This window comes from Nycticebus coucang, chromosome X (assembly GCF_027406575.1).
Source record: "Nycticebus coucang isolate mNycCou1 chromosome X, mNycCou1.pri, whole genome shotgun sequence".
In the NCBI taxonomy this organism is placed as follows: domain Eukaryota; kingdom Metazoa; phylum Chordata; class Mammalia; order Primates; family Lorisidae; genus Nycticebus; species Nycticebus coucang.
The window spans coordinates 144,644,776-144,662,148 of record NC_069804.1 but is presented as its reverse complement, the minus strand read 5'-3'; the positions used below and the strand labels follow the sequence as shown (position 1 = coordinate 144,662,148).

The following is a 17,373-nucleotide window of genomic DNA, read 5'->3' as shown; positions in this document are numbered from 1 at the left end:
AAAAATAACAGGCCTAAAAAAATAAACAGATTTAGTGATTTAGTAATGTTTTTACATGTTCTAAATCCACAACTCCCTATGTGAACTAGCTGCCTTTTTACTTCCTTTCCACTGATAGTTCTCCTAACAATTAATTAGGCCTATGAAATACTAAATAACACAGGTTGTATTAAGTTTATAATGATAGCATTTCTTGAACAGTTAAAGGTCATTGCCTCACCATCACAGGGTGGCACAAAATAGACTATTAATTCTAAGTGTGAATGCCATCTCCTTCCTTCCCGAAGCCCTGCCCTGCAGTGAGGTCAATGGACATCACACACTGCAGGTGTGTTTAAGGTCATCCTCAGATGCTAAACTGGATAAAAGATCAAAATGAAAAACAATTTAGTGTTCCACCTGGAGGTTCTGATGTCATCTGTGTTGCTGTATACACATGAAGTATCATTGTCTTTAGAGTAGTCACACCTCTTCAGATCTCCGTGGGGTTGTTTTCTTTTTTATTTTGGAAGTGTCTCACTATGCTGCCCTCGGTAGCGTGCTATGGCATCACAGCTCACAGCAACCTCAAACTCTTGGGCTTAAGCGATTCTCTTGCCTCAGCCCCTCAAGTAGCTGGGACTACAGGTGCTCACCACAATGCCTGGCTATTTTTTTGTTGTTGCAGTTGTCATTTTTTATTTTTGCCAGCCCAGGCTGGGTTCAAACCTGCCAGCCTCAGTGTATGTGGCTGGTGCCCTACCCAGCAGCCAGATCTCCATATTACGTAGTTAACTTTAAATTCTTTTTTTTGACAGAGTCTCACTCTATGCCCTGGATAAAGGTGCCCTGGCGTCATAGCTCACAGCAACCACAAACTCTTGGGCTCAAGTGATCGTCTCGCCTCAGCCTCCTGAATAGCTGGGACTATCAGCACCTGCCACAACACTCAGCTAGTTTTTCTATTTTTAGTAAAGACAGGGTCTTGCTCTTGTTCACACTTGCTCAGGCTGGTCTCCAGCTCCTGAGCTCAGACGATCTACCTGCCTTAGCCTCCCAGGGTGCTAGGATTACAGGTGTGCACCCAGCTGAGTTACCCATCTTTAATGTTGAATATGTAACTCTATTTCAGGTGGTAAGTACACTCTCATTTTAATAAGACAAATGACCGCTGTTGCTGCTCTATTCTAACACAAAAATCAATGCTTAAGCATATACTATGTGTTAGATACCAGAGTACATGAAAGTTGAAGCGCAATCTCAGTTTTTAAAGTACCCTAACTGAAGTTTTAAACACTACAGCATCTGCCCAAAAAAAGCAACTAAAAAAAACTACTTTTTCTGTATTCTCCTAGCCATCCCTGAAGAAACAATGTTTTCTAAAATATATTAGTATCTACTACAATGGTGGCAACTACAATTTATGAAGGAAGTAGTAGTGCTAGGCACAAAGATAGGTGCTTGGTGTACAGGATATCTATAATTATACAAGCCTTACTGTTGTCTTTTAGTTTTTCTAAGTGATAAGCTACATTGGATGGATTGCTTGATCTTGTGTAATGTATTTAAAAAAAAGAAATACCTTTCTCTTTCTCATTTTATTTTTATTAAGCACTATATAACATACTGCATGCTACATAAGACACTGTATAATCTTCTAGTAGGGGTAGATGACCATTACTGAGTTATTTTTTCATCCATCAGGAATATGCTTCCTTAATCAATGTTCTCCAAACCCTGAAAAACATTTTAAAAAGGAAAATGTGAGAATTCTGCATCCTTTACTTTCAATTCTAGTGTTACCAAATGGCATTCTGTTATTAACAAAAGTGCTTTCACATCACAAATTTTTCTAACTGCAACAAGACATTGGATTAAATTTCTAATCACTAAAGAATAACTTGTAATGATTTCTAGTTTTCATTTTCTGATAGCAGCAAACATAATCATTTTATGTGAAAAGACCCTTCCCCTACCCCAATCAGAACTAAAGTCAAGTAACTACTTACCATCTGGATCCCTGGACAGAGCGCCCTCAGTCAGTCAGAGGGCAATAAAGTAAAATCCATTTTATAAAATAACAGTTAACAGGAGGTAGACAATAATATCCTCATCCCATGTTTTTACAGATGCGAAATGGAGGCTCAGAGATTAAAAATCACTTGCTTGGCTCAGCACCAGCCACATACACCAAGGGTGGTGGGTTCGAACCCAACCCAGGCCAGTTATGACAACTGCAACAAAAAATAGCCAGGTGTTGTGGCAGGCGCCTATAGTCCCAGCTACTTGGGAGGCTCAGGCAAGAGAATTGCTTAAGCCCAAGAGTTGGAGGTTGCTGTGACCTGTGACGCCACAGCTCTCTACTGAGAGTGACATAGTGAGACTTTGTCTCCAAAAAAAAAAGGTCACTTGCTTAAGGACTTACCAGAGTCAAAATTCAAGTCCAGGGACCCTAACTTGAGAACCCTTGCTCTATAAGCACCATACTATTATTTACTCAAATGATCCTTTGAATCCTATTCAGTTCACAACAAAATACTTCAGAAGCTATAAATTAAAAGATTAATCAGTGATGAAAATGCTATTATTTGAACATTTTTGACCTACAAAAATGGCAATTCTATATGATTCAATCAAATATAAAATTATAGTAATTCTTGGCTGGGTGTGGTGACTCACCTATAATCCCCACATCTGGGGCAGCCAAGGTGGGAGGGCACTTGAGGCCAGAATTTCAAGACCAGCCTGAGCAACATAGTGAGACTCCCATTTCTACTCAAAAATATAAAACATTAGCTGGGCATGGTGTAATGAGCCTGTAGTCCTAGCTATTAGGGAGGCTGAGGTTAGAGGATTGCTTGACCCAGGAATTTAAGACTGCAGTGAGATACGATCATAACATACTGCACTCCAGCTCTGGGTGACAGAAAAAGGCCCTGCCTCTAAAACAAACAAAAATAAATTTTTTAAATTATAGTAATTCTTTAAATGAGGCATTGGTGCAGGAATCAGCATACCAACAGACTACAAAAGAGTACATTCATGAAACAGGACCATGTATACATGGAAATTTAGTTTACCATGGTGATATTTCAAATAAAAATAAACTTTTTAAAAGGTGGGTAATTGTAACAACTGGCTACCTCTTAGAAAAAAGTAAAGTTAAATCCTTTCTTCACATTATACCCCCAAATTACCTTCAGATGAACTAAAAAACGAAATACATTAAAAAAAAAGAAAAGAGGGCAACACCCGTGGCTCAGTGGGTAGGGCGATGGCCCCACATACCGAGGGTGGTGGGTTCGAACCTGGGCCCAGTCAAACTAGAACAAAAAGTAGCCAGGCGTTGTGGCAGGCGCCTGTAGTCCCAGCTACTCATGAGGCTGAGGCAAGAGAATCGCCTAAGCCCAGGAGTTGGAGGTTGCTGTGAGCTGTGATGCCATAGCACTCTACCGAGGGTGATAAAAAGGCACTGTCTCTCTAAAACAAACAAACAAACAACCCCCCTCAATAAAAAATAAATAAAACAAAAAAAAGAAAAGAAAAGAAAAAATGAACTAACAATATTTGGAAAAATTGTTAAGAAACGTATTTTTATTAGCTGGACAAGGAGCCTACAGTCTCAGCTACACAGAAGGCTGAGGCAGGAGAAATGCTTGAGCCTAGGAGTTCAAGGCCAGCAGTATTTTTATAATCTTGGGTAGAAAAGGCTTTTGTAAGGAAGACATACAACCCAGAATCCAGAAATGATTAAAACATGATAAAACTCAACATCAAAATTAAAAACAGCTATCTGATGGAAAGCATCACAAAGTGAAAAAGACTAACAGCAGACTGGGGAAAAAATACTTTCCATATGTAAAATAGACAACAAATTAAAATCCAGAATTTAGGCATCAATGGCTCAGCACCTGTAGCACAGTGGTTAAGACACTGGCCACATACACCAAGTCTGGTTGGGTTCAAACCCAGCCTGGGCCAGCTAAAAAACAATGACAACTACAATAGAAAAATAGCAAGATGTTGTGGCGGGCTCCTGCAGTCCCAGCTACTTGGGAGGCTGAAGCAAGAGAATCGCTTAAGCCCAAGAGTTGGAGGTTGATGTGAGCTGTGATGCCATTGCACTCTACCCAGGGCAACAGCTTGAGACTCTGTCTCAAAAATAAATAAATAAATAAATAAATAAAATCCAGAATATATAAACAGCTATAAAAGAAAAAAGAAAAAGACAATCAGGCAAAGGATATAGGTAAACCATAGATATACAAAAGATCATTAAAATTCGTGAAAGGCTGCTCAACCTCACTATTAAAGAAGAAAATGTTAATTAAGTCAGCAATGTATGGCCCCTAGCAAGGCATTACTAAAACCCACCTCAACCCTGACAGATGTTTAGCATCATGGTCATCTTACCTTTGACACATAGTAGCGATTAACTCCAGAGATGCGCCTATCTCTTTCCATCATGTGCCATTGTTGTACATAATGGGCAACTCTTTTTTCCTTCAAATGAAAGACAATCATTAATGCAGTTAATAAAGATGAGTGACTCTACTGGTTAATACTAGAATTTTTATAAAGTCACACTCTAGAAAAAATGGAATCATCACTGAAATAAAAGCCCCAATTAACCATGCAAGACCAAAATCTCCTAAATTAAATCAGACCACTAAACATTAGGATTAAGCTAGTAACCATGACTTCTTACACTTTTAACCAACATTGGTGGGGTTGTTTTTCTTTCTTCCTAACTTTCTTCTTAAAGAAAAGTCTACTTGTCTGTTATAACCCTAACAAACAATGGTAGATCACATGGGAAGGACAATCATAAACCCCAATGTGAAAGAAGGGAAAATGAAAATCTTGATGTGAAAAATAGGATCTTGCAGTAAATTCCTAGAGGCTTACAAGAAAAAGTGGGGAATAAAAAAAATCAAGGGAAAAAGCTAATTAAGGGTAGGGAAGAAATAAAGAAGGAGAAGCTACAGAGAGGCGGATGTGAGAAATTAAAACCAAAATTGAACAAGAATGTTTAGTGTTCGGAACGAGTTTTGGACCTACCTCTTCTCGTCTCCCATCTTCCAAGTCCCCGAATCGCTACTCTGCCCTACAGCACACTCCTCTCCACCCAGAAACCGGCTATTTTCACTAAAGCAGGATGTGGTTTCTGTGGGGCCTCATTATGCGAGCCTCCACTTTGGGGCAACACGAAAAAAGGTGAAGGCCGGCTTTGGCATTCCCCACTTCGGAGACAGGCTCCGGATCCCAACAGCGTTCCTCCCACACCGCCCCTTTTGGAAATCCAGTCCGTGGAGTCAGCCGCCAGGCCCGGGAAGCCGCCTTACCTTGCCACCGTTGGTGAACTTGTTGATGTACGCGGTCGCCACTCCAGGGATGACCAAGCAAAGACCCATGGCGGCGAGTCCAGGAAGAATCTCGAACCACATCTCGACACGGTTACCACAGCCAAAAGTCCACTCGCAGGCCGATTAAAGGTGACCGGCCTTCGGCTCCCTTCTGGTTAAGCTTCGCGACAGCCAGACTGGGCGGTGCCACTTTACGGCTCCAGAGGAAGCGACGGAGTCCGCCGAGGCTCAAGAATGGGTGGTGCTCCGCTCGTTCAGTTCTGTCTCAGAAGTCTCTTTGGCTTCCTCTCGCGGCCGAGCACGCAACGCCGAGTGCAGAGAGAAGCTCCCGTGACCCAGCATGTCATAGTCGTTTTAAAGCTCAGAACTCTAAAATGGCAGAGCAAGTTCCTCCAGGCAAGACTGCTAACCAGGTATGCACCTTCCTTTTCAAAAAACCTGGGCGGAAAGGGGCTGCAGGCCGCAGAAAGCGCCGGGCCTGCGATCCGGAGCGGGATGAGAGCAGCAGCAGTAGTGAGGAAGGCAGCACTGTGGTTCGCCCGGAGAAAAAGCGGGCGACCCACAATCCAATGATACAGAAGACTCGTGGCAGCGGTAAACAAAAGGCGGTTTATGGCGACTTGAGTAGCGAGGAGGAGGAGATGGACAATGCGCCCGAAAGTCTTGGGGTGGTTTATAAGTCCACCCGCTCGGCGAAACCCGTGGGACCAGAGGATATGGGGGCGACAGCTGTCTACGAGTTGGACACAGACAAGGAGCGTGACGCACAAGCTATCTTTGAGCGCAGCCAGAAAATCCAGGAGGAGCTGAGGGGCAAAGAAGATGACAAGATCTATCGGGGAATTAATAATTATCAGAAATACATGAAGCCCAAGGATACGTCAATGGGCAATGCCTCCTCCGGGATGGTGAGGAAGGGCCCCATTCGAGCGCCGGAGCATCTGCGTGCCACCGTGCGCTGGGATTACCAGCCCGATATTTGTAAGGACTACAAAGAGACTGGTTTCTGCGGCTTCGGAGACAGCTGCAAATTCCTCCATGACCGTTCAGATTACAAGCATGGGTGGCAGATCGAGCGTGAGCTTGATGAGGGTCGCTATGGTGTCTATGAGGACGAAAACTATGAAGTGGGAAGCGATGATGAGGAAATACCATTCAAGTGTTTCATCTGTCGCCAGACCTTCCAAAACCCAGTTGTCACCAAATGCAGGCATTATTTCTGCGAGAGCTGTGCGCTGCAGCATTTCCGCACCACCCCACGCTGCTATGTCTGTGACCAGCAGACCAATGGCGTCTTCAATCCAGCGAAAGAATTGATTGCTAAACTGGAGAAGTATCGAGCTGCACCACGGGGTGGTGCTTCTGATTTCCCAGAAGACACCGATGAGATTCCTATTCTCATTACTTAAGTTTCCTACAGTTCACAAATTTAAAAATAAATACTTTATTCTCATGGAAATCTTCATTGGTGTCCTTCCTTTTTTAGGGAAAGTGACAGAGAAGGTGGGTGGTAAATTGGGGGTACTGGATTAAAAGCTTCACGGTTGGTATAATCTGGATTTTTAGCCCTGGGGTAAACACTTTGCCTGTGTGTCTTTTTCAGGACTCCCTGGGGTAATATTTGGGGATGGCAGAAATTAAAATAGCTAGAATTTGCTTGAGGCAACCAAAGGTGTGATGAAAGCAAGAACTAAACCTATTTGTTATGTCACATTTCTGTACCACTAGTTTATGAAGTACTTTCATGCATTCTCTCTTGGGAGCTTATACTACTTAAAAATATACCTGAGCCATGGCCGGGTGCTGAGAGCTCAGTAGTTAGGGGCGCTGGCCACATGCTCTGGGGCTGGTGGGTTCAAACCCAACGCTGGACTGCTAAACAAAAAAACAGGTGGTGTGGCAGGTGTCTGTAGTCCCAGCTCTCTAGGAGGCTGAGGCATGAGGATTGCTTGAGCCCAAAAGTTTGAGGTTGCTGTGAGCTATGACACAACAGCACTCTACTGAGGGCGACAAAGTAAGACTCTGTCTCCAAAAAAAAGAAAAAAATGAAAAAAAAATATATATCTGAGCCAAGGTGTGTGTGGGTGGGTGGAAAATTGGATTAGTAGCAGAGTGCATGTAGGGGAAATGGTCCTTGAGCAATTATGGGTAACTCCTCTTTCCATGGATGATGGTGATTTATGCTATGCTATCCAAAATGATACGACACTAGCTTTGTGTGGTGGTTCATTGTTTGAAACGTGACTAGCGGTTACCACATTGGCCATTACTGTTCTAGATTTTGTGAACCTACAAAGAACAAAAACTTAGTATTTTATAATCCATTACCAGAAACTATCCACGGTCTCACAGACTCTATAATAGCTGATTATGCCCTATTAAAGTTGATATTCCGGTATTCCCACCTAGTTTGTAAACTACTCATCCCCAGTGACTAGCCTAGTGCTTGGCGTATAATAAGCACTTAATAAATAAGCCCAGAGAAGTTTGTTTGTTTGTTTGAGACAGAGTCTCAAGCTGTCAACCTGGGTAGAGTGCTGTGGCATCACAGCTCACAGCAACAGACTCTTGAGCTTGAGCGATTCTCTTGCCTCAGCCTCTCAAGTAGCTGGGACTACAGGCTCCCGCCAAGACGTCCAGCTATTTTTTTTTTTTTTTTTTTTTGCAGTAGTCGTTGTTTTAGTTGGCCTGGGCAAGGTTTGAACCTACTAGCCCTGGTGTATGTGGCCGGTGCCCTATCCACTGAGCTATGGACGCCACCCAGCCCAGAGAAGTTTTAAAGGGGACATTGAGGCCAAAGCCATGAATCCAACTGGAGGAGCTTTGACTATATTTTTCTTTTTTGTTCTTTTTGCACTTTGGCCAGGGCCAGGTTCAAACCTGCCACCCCTGGCATAAGGGGCAGCGCCCTACTCGCTGAGCCACAGACGCCATCCAATATATATATATATATATATATTTTTTTTTTTTTTTTTTCTGAGACAGTCTCATTTTTTCACCCTGGGTAGAGTGCTGTGGCATCATAGCTCACAGTAACCTCAAACTCTTGGGCTCAAGCAATCCTCTTGCTTCAGCCTCCCAAGTAGCTGGGACTATAGGCTTATGCCACAACACCCAGCTATTTTTAGAAGACGGGGGTCTTACTCTAGCTCAAGCTGTTCTCAAACGCTTGAGCTCAGGAAATCCACCCTCCTTGCCCTCCCGGAGTACTAGGATTACAGGCGTGAGCCACTGCATCATAGAATAGTAATCATATTCTAAAATGATTACTATATATATTTTTTTTTTATTGAGACAGAGTCTCACTCTATCCAGGGCTAGAGTGCCACAGCCTCAGCCAACCTCACAGCAACCTCAAACTCGTGGGATCGAGTGATCCTCCTGCCCCATCCTTCCAAGTAGCTGGGACTACAGGCACTTACCACAACACTCAGCTAATTTTTCTATTTTTAGGAGGGATGGGTCTCCCTTTTCTCAGGCTGGTCTCTAACTCCTGAGTTCAGGCAATCCATCTGCCTCGGCCTCCCAGAGCACTGGGATTACAGGCATGAGCCACCTTGCCAAGCTTTTGTGTAATTTTTTTCAAGGTTAAAAAAAAAAAAAAAAAAAACTAGCCTTGGAGGTGTAATTTGAATCATAACTCAGCCATATTACTAACTAGCCATGTAATTTTGGGTTTGAGCCACCAACATATGTCTTAATTTTACTCACTGCAAAACAGGGAAAACAATAGTACCCACTTTATAAGGCTGGTGGGAGTGCCAACCAAGTTAATACACATAAAGTGCTCAGCATAGGGCAAAAATAAGCCTTTAGCATGATTGCTTTTGTGGTCATGAAAGTCCATAAATCTCCTTTTTCTAAATTTCTTTTTTTCTCTTTTTTCTTTGCTGCACTGAGCTTTGATGCCTATATTTCTTTTTTTTGAAACAGCATCTCACTATATGCCTAAGTTGCTTTCTTTTCTTTTCTTTTTTTTTTTGAGACAGAGTTTTACTATATCACCCTCAGTAGAGTGCTGTAGTGTCACAGCTCACAGCATCCTCAAACTCTTGGGCTTAAGCGATTCTCTTGCCTCAGCCTCTCAAGTAGCTGGGAGGCGCCTGCCACAATACACAGCTATTTTTTTTTTTTCATTGCAGCTGTCATTGTTTAGCTGGCCAGGGCTGGGTTTGAACCCGCCAAGCCTCGGTATATGTGGCCAGTGCCATAACCACTGTGCTACAGGTGCCAAGCCATTGATGCCTAAATTTCATCTCAGTCTCAGTACAAAGGCTCTCTCTAAATCTATGGTAGGGAAATAGAATTAACTTATAAAAAAAATAGCCAGGCCTTGTGGCAGGCACCCGTAGTCCCAGCTACTTCAGAAGCTGAGGCAAGAGAATCGCTTAAGTCCAGGAGTTTGAGGTTGCTGTGAGCTGTGACACAATGACACTCTATCCAGGGTGACAAGCTTGAGACTCTGTCTCAAAAAAAAAAAATCTGAAATACATTAAAATCCGAAACTTCTTGAGGGCTGACATGACACCCTCATTTTCTACATGACACAAGTAGAAAATCATACACCTGCTCTCATGTGATAGGTTACACTCAAAATGCAGGGAAACAACACACAGTTTATTGAGCATCTCCAGGGGAATAATAAAATTACCCTCAGGCTGTGTGTATAAGGTGTAATAAGTTAATGAATTCTGTGTTTAGATTTGGGTCCCATTCCCAAGATATCTCAATGTGTATATGGAAATATTCCAAAATCTGAAAAAAAACTGAAATCCAGGACTGAGTACTGTGGGCTCATGTCTGTAATCCTAGCATTTTAGCAGGCCAAGGCCGGTAGCTTCAAGTCAGGAGTTTCAGACCAGCCTAAACAAGAGCCAGATCCTGTCTCTACTAGAAATAGAAAAATTACCCAGTGCAGTGGCACATGCCTATAGTCCCAGTCACTTGTGAGGCTGAGGTGGGAAGATCGCTTTAACTCGGGAGTGTGAGGTTGCAGTGAACTGTGATGATACCACTGTACTCTATCCTGGGAAACAGAGCTAGCCCCTGTCTAAAAGAAAAAAAAAAATCTGAAATCCAAAACACATCTGGTGTCAGGTGTTATTTTTTCTGACAAATATACCCTTTTAAGGACATTTTTTAATTTTTTTTAATTACCATTGGTACATAATAAATTGTATATTTTTATGGGGTACATATGTTCTGATAGAGGCATACAATGTGACTTAATTAAATCAGGGTAGCTGAGATATTCATCACCTTCAGCACTTATCATTTCTTTGTGATAGGAACATTCCAATTCCACCCTTTTAGTTATTTTAATTTAGAGGATACCTTTGTTGGTTTTAGCACAATGAGCTCAGTGGGTACCAGGTACTACCTGTCAGCCTCTACATTATCTCCTGATGGAAGAGTTTCAAATTGAATATACTATGAAGACTGTGGAAAATAGTAGCAATTGGAATCAGATGTAAATATGGTGTTGTCTTTGGGGTAAAAAAATTAGTCCTAAACGTCTTTTTATCGTTGATCAACAACATATTGGGATGGCGGCAGCAGATTTGTTGGCAGATGCTCATTCTTTAGCAGAAATAGCAAGAGAAGTAGCTTCCAACTTCAGGTCTAGCTTTGGCTATCACATTCCACTAAAATATCTTACAGAAACAGTGGCCAGGATATGTACCTGTAGACTTTCTGGCTGCACAACTCTACATGACTGATCCATCAGGTGTTATTTTTGCTTTCTTCTTCTTTTTTTTTTTTTTTTTTGTAGAGACAGAGTCTCACTGTACTGCCCTCGGGTAGAGTGCCAAGAGGTCACATGGCTCACAGCAACCTCTAACTCTTGGGCTTACGTGATTCTCTTGCCTCAGCCTCCCAAGCAGCTGGGACTATAGGCGCCCTCCACAACGCCTGGCTATTTTTTGTTGCAGTTTGGCCGGGGCTGGGTTTGAACCCGCCACCCTCGGCATATGGGGCCGGCGCCCTACTCACTGAGCCACAGGCGCCGCCCATATTGAAACAGTGTCTTCACTCTGGGAGGCCAAGTGGGTGGATTGTCTGAGCTCACAGGTTCGAGACCAACCTGAACCACAGCAAGACCCTGTCTCTAAAAATAGCCAGGCTTTGGCTTGGTGCCTGTTAGTCAGTGGTTAGGGCACTGGCCACATACACCAAGGCTGGCGGGTTTGAACCCAGCCCGGGCCTGCTAAAACAATGACAACTGCAACAACAACAAAAAAAAAGCTGGGCGCCTGTAGTCCCAGCTACTTGGGAAGCTGAGGCAAGAGAATCACTTATGCCCAAGATTTTGATGTTGCTGTGAGCTGTGACGTCATAGCACTCTACCGAGGGCAACATAGTAAGACTCTGTCTCAAAAAATAAAAATTTAAGGGGCAGCGCCTGTGGCTCAAAGGAGTAGGGTGCCGGCCCCATGTACCAGAGGTGGCGGGTCAAACCTGGCCCCGGGCCAAAAAACTGCAAAATGAATAAATAGTAAAAATTTAAAATTAAAAAAAAAAAATAGCCGGGTCCTAGTGTCCATAGCACAGTGGTTTCGGTTTCGGTGCCAGCCACATACACCAAGGCTGGTGGGTTCAAACGTGGCCTGGGCAACTGCAACAGAAAATGACCAGGCTTTGTGGTGGGTGCCTATATTCCCACTTACTCAGGAGGCGGAGGCCAGAGGATCACTTGAGCCCAAATGTTTAAGGTCTTAAACTGTGAGCTCTGACACCATGGCACTCTACTGAGGGCAACAAAGTGAGGCTCTATCTCAAAAAAAAAAGGAATGGAGTCTCACCCTGTTACCCCAATGACATCAACTTAGCTCACAGCAACCTTAAACTTCTGGGTTCAAGTGATCCTCTTGCCAGTCTTCCAAGTTGCTGGGACTATAGGTGCCCACCACAACACCCAGCTAATTTTTTCTAATTTTATTGTATAGTATAGTATAGTATAGTATAGTATAGTATAGTATAGTATAGTATTGTATTGTATTGTATTTTTATTTTTTGAGACAGAGTCTCACTCTGGTGCCCTGAGTAGAGTGCTTCATAGCTCACAGCAACCTCAAGCTCTTGGGTTCAAGAGATCCTCCTGATACCGGAATTTCACTCTTCAGTAGGTTCTTGGTCTCAGTGATTTGAAGAATGAATCTGAGGACCACAGATCAGTGGTAAGACAGGATTTATCTACAAAAAAGAATACAGAAGCGCCAGAGCTCTTGGCAGAGAGAAAAAACTCCTCGGTGTGTTCTCTCTCCCTCTCTCTCTCTCTGTAGCCTCTTTGTCTAGGGTTATATAGTGGCATGGGGCCCTGGGTAGTTACATTTAGCAGGGCTTAGTAGTTAGTTACATTTAGCGTGTCTGGGACATTGTGTCTGGGCATGTCTGGCCCTCAGTAGTTACATTTAGCAGGGCTTAGTAGTTAGTTACATTTAGCGTGTCTGGGACATTGTGTCTGGGCATGTCTGGCCCTCAGTAGTTACATTTAGCAGGGCTTGGTAGTTACATTTAGCATGTCAGGGGGCATGTCTGGAACAACATGTCTGGGTCCCAAATGAATTGCTACAGTCCCTTTCATGCTCAGGCCTAGGAAATGGGGATCCCCTGCCCACCCTCCAGCCCGCTGGTTCTGCTGCTCGCTGCCACTGCACCAACATAACCAAGGCAGAGGCAGCCGGTCTGCCTCCCCAGCTCCATAAGCTGCCTGGGATGCCACTTGTCCTGTATCACCTCTCCCTCTCCGAGTAGAAACTCTAACTGCTGTTAGGGAAAAGGGACAAGGACTCAATCTAACTGCTTCCTGCTGAGTCGGGCGATGATAGGAGGGGGGCAGTTAGGGTTTCTCTGGAGGGAGAGTGATCCAGGGGTTCAGGATAGAATCAGGTCTTGGACTGGAACCATCTTTACTGTGTGTGGCTTGATGACATTTCTGGAAGACACAAATCTGATTAGCACATTAAAAGGGAAGGATAGGACAGTGAGAGGAGGGGGTTAATTATAGTGTCCTGTTAGAAGAACAAAGTCAGTGATGTTTAAAAGAAAATTATGTTAACACTTTTCTTGCTGTTTCCTAAACAATAACTTTAAATTTTCTTTAGGCTCACAAGTGTAGGTGGACTGTAGTTGATTCTCTTCATGGTCTGCTTCTGTAGAAGGTGGTGGGTTCCAGGATTTTGCTCGTGAATGATGTATCCAGGAATCTATTCCCATAACTTTAACAGCTGTAGAAGACAAGATAACAGAAAAGGGACCTTCCCATGTTGGGATTAGGGAAGGTGAATTAGAGGAAAGAGTTTTAATCATGACTAGATCTCCAGGAGAGAAAAGCTCCTTTAGTGTTGAGTGTGAAAATGTTCTCAAAGGAGAACATCCCGGCCTATCCATTGGTGATGTTGCAAAGAAGCTGGGAGAGATGTGGAATAACACTGCTGCGGAGGACAAGCAGCCTGATGAAAAGAAGGCTGCAAAGCTGGAGGAAAAATATGAAAAGGATATTGCTGCAGACGGAGCTGAAGGAAAGCCTGATGCAGCGGAAAAGGGAGTCGTCAAGGCTGAAAAAGGCAAGAAAAAGAAGGAAGAGGGGGAAGATGAAGAGGATGAAGCTGGTGAAAGATGATGATGGTTGTGAATAAGTTGGTTCTAGCACAGTTTTTTTGTTTGTTTGTTTTTTCTTGTCTATAAAGCATTTAACGTTGCTTCTCGGCCTTTCAGCTAAGATCAAGTGTAGTATCTGTTCTTATCAGTTTAATATAAAGCATTTAACCTCCCTGTACACAACTCAGTCCTTTTAAAGAAAAAAATTGAAATGTAAGGCTGTGTAAGATTTTTTTTAAAAACTGTACAGTGTCTTTTTTTGTATAGCTAACACACTACCAAATGTGTCTTTAGATAGCCCTGTCCTGGTGGTATTTTCAATAGCCACTAACCTTGCCTGGTATAGTACAGAGGTTGTAAACTGGCATGGAAATTTAAAGCAGGTTCTTGTTGGTGCACAGCACAAATTAGTTATATATGGGGATGGTAGTTTTTTCATCTTCAGTTGTCTCTGATGCAGCTTATGCAAAATAATTGTTGTTCTGTTAACTGCAAAAGCCTGTAATTCCTAAGCAGCCTCGAAGTTGTCTGAGTTCGAGGTTTAGGGTGAGCCAGTATTGGTTCTGTTCTTTCTTTGCCCAAGGCTCTCTTCCCTTGTGAAAGCTGGAGACCCAAATAGTGAACTTCAGGCACACATAATTGGGCTTTAGCCTTGGAAATTTTATACCCACAGTCAACTAGAAAGTTTAATAGACTTTGTGTAGCTTTGTGGCATTCCTTTGTATCTGGTGCTCCCAAAAGAATGTCATCTACATACTGAATAAGAGTCACTGTAGGACATGAAAAACAACTCAAGTCTTTGGCTAAGGCTTGTCCAAACAAGTGAGGACTGTCCCTAAATCCCTGGGGTAACACCGTCCATGTGAGTTGGATGTTGGAGTCAGAAGGGTCTTCAAAAGCAAAAAGGTATTGGGACTTTTCATGGAGTGGAATGCAAAAGAAGGCATCTTATAAGTCTAGGACTATGAAATAAGCAGCCTTTTCTGGGATATGAGACAATAAAGTATACGGATTGGGAACTACAGGATGGAGAGGAATGACCGCTTCATTTATAATGCGGACGTCATGGACTAGTCTCCAAGTTCCGTTTGGCTTTGGCACTCCTACAACAGGAGTGTTACATAGACTATTGCAAGGTATTAATAATTTCCGTCGCTTTAGATTCTGTATTATGGGGATTTGTTCATTCTTAGCATCTGCTTTTAGAGGATATTGTTTTTGATTGGGATAGATGGCGGGATTCTTTAACTTAATTTGGACTGGTTGAGCATATCTTGCTCTTCCCACCTGTCCCTCAGTAGCCCCCTTCTGGGTTAATTTCTGTCTCTAATAGGGAAGGCATAATATAGGTTCCTGTCCCATATTCATATAAATGGCTGTTCCTGCTTTAGTTAGTATGTCCCTCCCCAAAAGGGGAACAGGACTTCCAGGCATGATTAGGAAGGCGTGAGAGAACAGCCAGTCACCCCAATTGCAGCTTAAAGGCTGAGAGAAAAATTTGGTAACTGGCTTTCCAGACACCCCCTGTATAGTTACAGATTTGGGGGATAAAAGATCAGGATTAGAGAGAAGTACAGAAAAGGTTGCTCCAGTGTCCAGAAGAAATTCTAGCTCCTGGCCCTCCACTGTGAGGCAGACCCAGGGCTCCTGAGGGGTAATGACACAAGCTGGAGCTATGAGAATCTGCCCCAAGCACTCTCAGTCCAGTTTGGGTGCTGGTGGGATCACTGTCACCGGAGGCCTTCACCTCTAAGGACAGGCCACCCTCCAGTGGTCAGCCTTGCATTCTGGACAGGGGCCAGGTGGCTTGCCCAGCTGGTGGTGCTGCTGGGGGCAGTCCTTCCTGAAGTGGCCAGCCTGACCACACTGGAAGCACTCGTTCTTAGCTCCTCTGGCTTCCCTCTGCCCCTGAAAGGTGCTCGCTTGTCAGAGTGCCATTACTAGAGCTGTCATTCTTTTCATATCCCTTTTCTCTCTTTCCTCCTCTTTCTCCTGATCTCGGTTATAAAAGACCCCAGGGGCCATTTTAAGAAGATTCTCCAGGTTATGATCTGGGCCTAGAGCCAATTTCTGGAGTTTTCTTCAAATGTCTGGAGTCACCTGAGTAATAAATTTATCTTTTAAAATAATTTGGTCCTCTAAGGAGTCAGGTGTTAACTGAGTGTGTTTTCTCATTGCCTCTGTAAGCCGCTCAAGAAAGACTGAAGGACTCTCATTTTGCTCCTGGTTAATAGTAGACAACTTAGAAAAATTCATAGGCTTTTTCTTGGATCGACATAAACCTTCCAGGATGCATGTTAGAAAATGTTTACGCCACCAGTCACCTTGTTTCTCAGGGTCCCATTCGGGATCCTCAAAGGGAACTGCCTGTCTTCCCGTGGGGTATCTGTCCCTTTCCTCAGGAGACATACTGCCATCAGTATTGGGCATGAACCACAAATCACCTCACTTTCTAGCTTCATCCAAGACTTCATTTTTTTTTCATTAAAATTTAAAGTTTGATCTAGTAGCAACATTACATCTCTCCAAGAGAGGTCAAAGCTTTGTCCTAACCCTTGGAGAACACCTATGTACTTATCGGGGTCATCAAAAATTTTCCTAAATCAACCTTAATTTGCTTCAAATCTGCTAGAGAAAATAGAGTGTATACTCATGTACTTCCCCTTTCACCACCCACAGTCTCCACCAAGGGACACAAAGGATACGGTTGCCTTCTGGGAGTCCCAGTAGGACCAGAAAAAACTCTTGACACAGCCTTCCTCGTGGGATTTTCTGAATGCACAGAAGAAGGTGCAGGAGAAGTAGACAGTGAGTTTGAACTAGGTTGTGACAGCGTCTCCCTCGGAATCCTGACCATTTGAGGAAGTTACTACAGCCAAGAGAGCTGAATCTATCTGACAGGCTTTACACAGTTGGGCGTTGTCCCTGAGGGAAAAGAAAGCTTGCACACAGGGCACTTCAGACCACTTTTTTTCTTCTTTACAAAAAGTATCTAACTGAAAAATGGTGTCATAATTAAGAGTACCCTCAGGAGGCCATTGTTCTACCAGTGGAGAGTTGATACTGAGGCCAGGCCTGGGTGCAGAAGAAAACCATACATTCTTTTTTCAGCGTCTGGGGATCAAACCTGTCCCAGTGCTTCAGAATACAGCCCAGCGGAGTGTTCCAGCAGCATAGGCTGAAAAATCACATATCTGGGAGCCTGGTGCCACCTGATGACAGTTCTCTTGGCAAGAGAACGTTACCCATCTGTGGGAAAGAACAAACATCCAGCGTCTTAATCGATCCCACCCCATATTCCTGGGTTGTCAAAGCGTCCTCTGACCAACCCAAGAAGCCTTCCACCAAACAAAAGGAAGCGCACTTCCAATGCTTGGGGAAGAAGCCCTGAGGAGAGTGGCCTCCTCAGCCCCTGTGCTTGTCTGGA

The 17,373-nt window shown here is 43.5% G+C and overlaps 2 protein-coding genes and 1 pseudogene across 2 annotated transcripts; 2 read left to right on the top strand and 1 right to left on the bottom strand.

Moving 5' to 3' along the window:
* Positions 1-1,562: 1,562 nt before the first annotated feature.
* NDUFA1 (NADH:ubiquinone oxidoreductase subunit A1) lies at positions 1,563-5,521 on the bottom strand. The gene is made up of 3 exons (XM_053581121.1): positions 5,325-5,521; positions 4,393-4,482; positions 1,563-1,716 (listed from the first exon to the last, which is right to left on the bottom strand). Exons 1-3 carry the CDS (start codon positions 5,424-5,426, stop codon positions 1,696-1,698), a joined length of 213 nt encoding a protein of 70 aa, XP_053437096.1. The 5' UTR covers positions 5,427-5,521; the 3' UTR covers positions 1,563-1,695.
* Positions 5,522-5,584: 63 nt separating this feature from the next.
* On the top strand, positions 5,585-6,804 carry RNF113A (ring finger protein 113A). Its single transcript, XM_053581114.1, has one exon. It carries the CDS (start codon positions 5,720-5,722, stop codon positions 6,752-6,754), a length of 1,035 nt encoding a protein of 344 aa, XP_053437089.1. The 5' UTR covers positions 5,585-5,719; the 3' UTR covers positions 6,755-6,804.
* A 7,239-nt stretch (positions 6,805-14,043) lies between these two features.
* On the top strand, positions 14,044-14,271 carry LOC128578565 (uncharacterized; annotated as a pseudogene).
* Positions 14,272-17,373: the final 3,102 nt, after the last annotated feature.

Excerpts from the sequence above, each read along its gene's own strand:
- NDUFA1 (XM_053581121.1), bottom strand. The coding sequence starts at position 5,426 with ATGTGGTTCGAGATTCTTCCTGGACTCGCCGCCATGGGTCTTTGCTTG. Across the intron at positions 4,483-5,324 it reads AGTTCACCAACGGTGGCAAG|GAAAAAAGAGTTGCCCATTA; the intron begins GTAAGGCGGCTT and ends TTTCATTTGAAG. Across the intron at positions 1,717-4,392 it reads ATCGCTACTATGTGTCAAAG|GGTTTGGAGAACATTGATTA; the intron begins GTAAGATGACCA and ends AATGTTTTTCAG.
- RNF113A (XM_053581114.1), top strand. The coding sequence starts at position 5,720 with ATGGCAGAGCAAGTTCCTCCAGGCAAGACTGCTAACCAGGTATGCACC.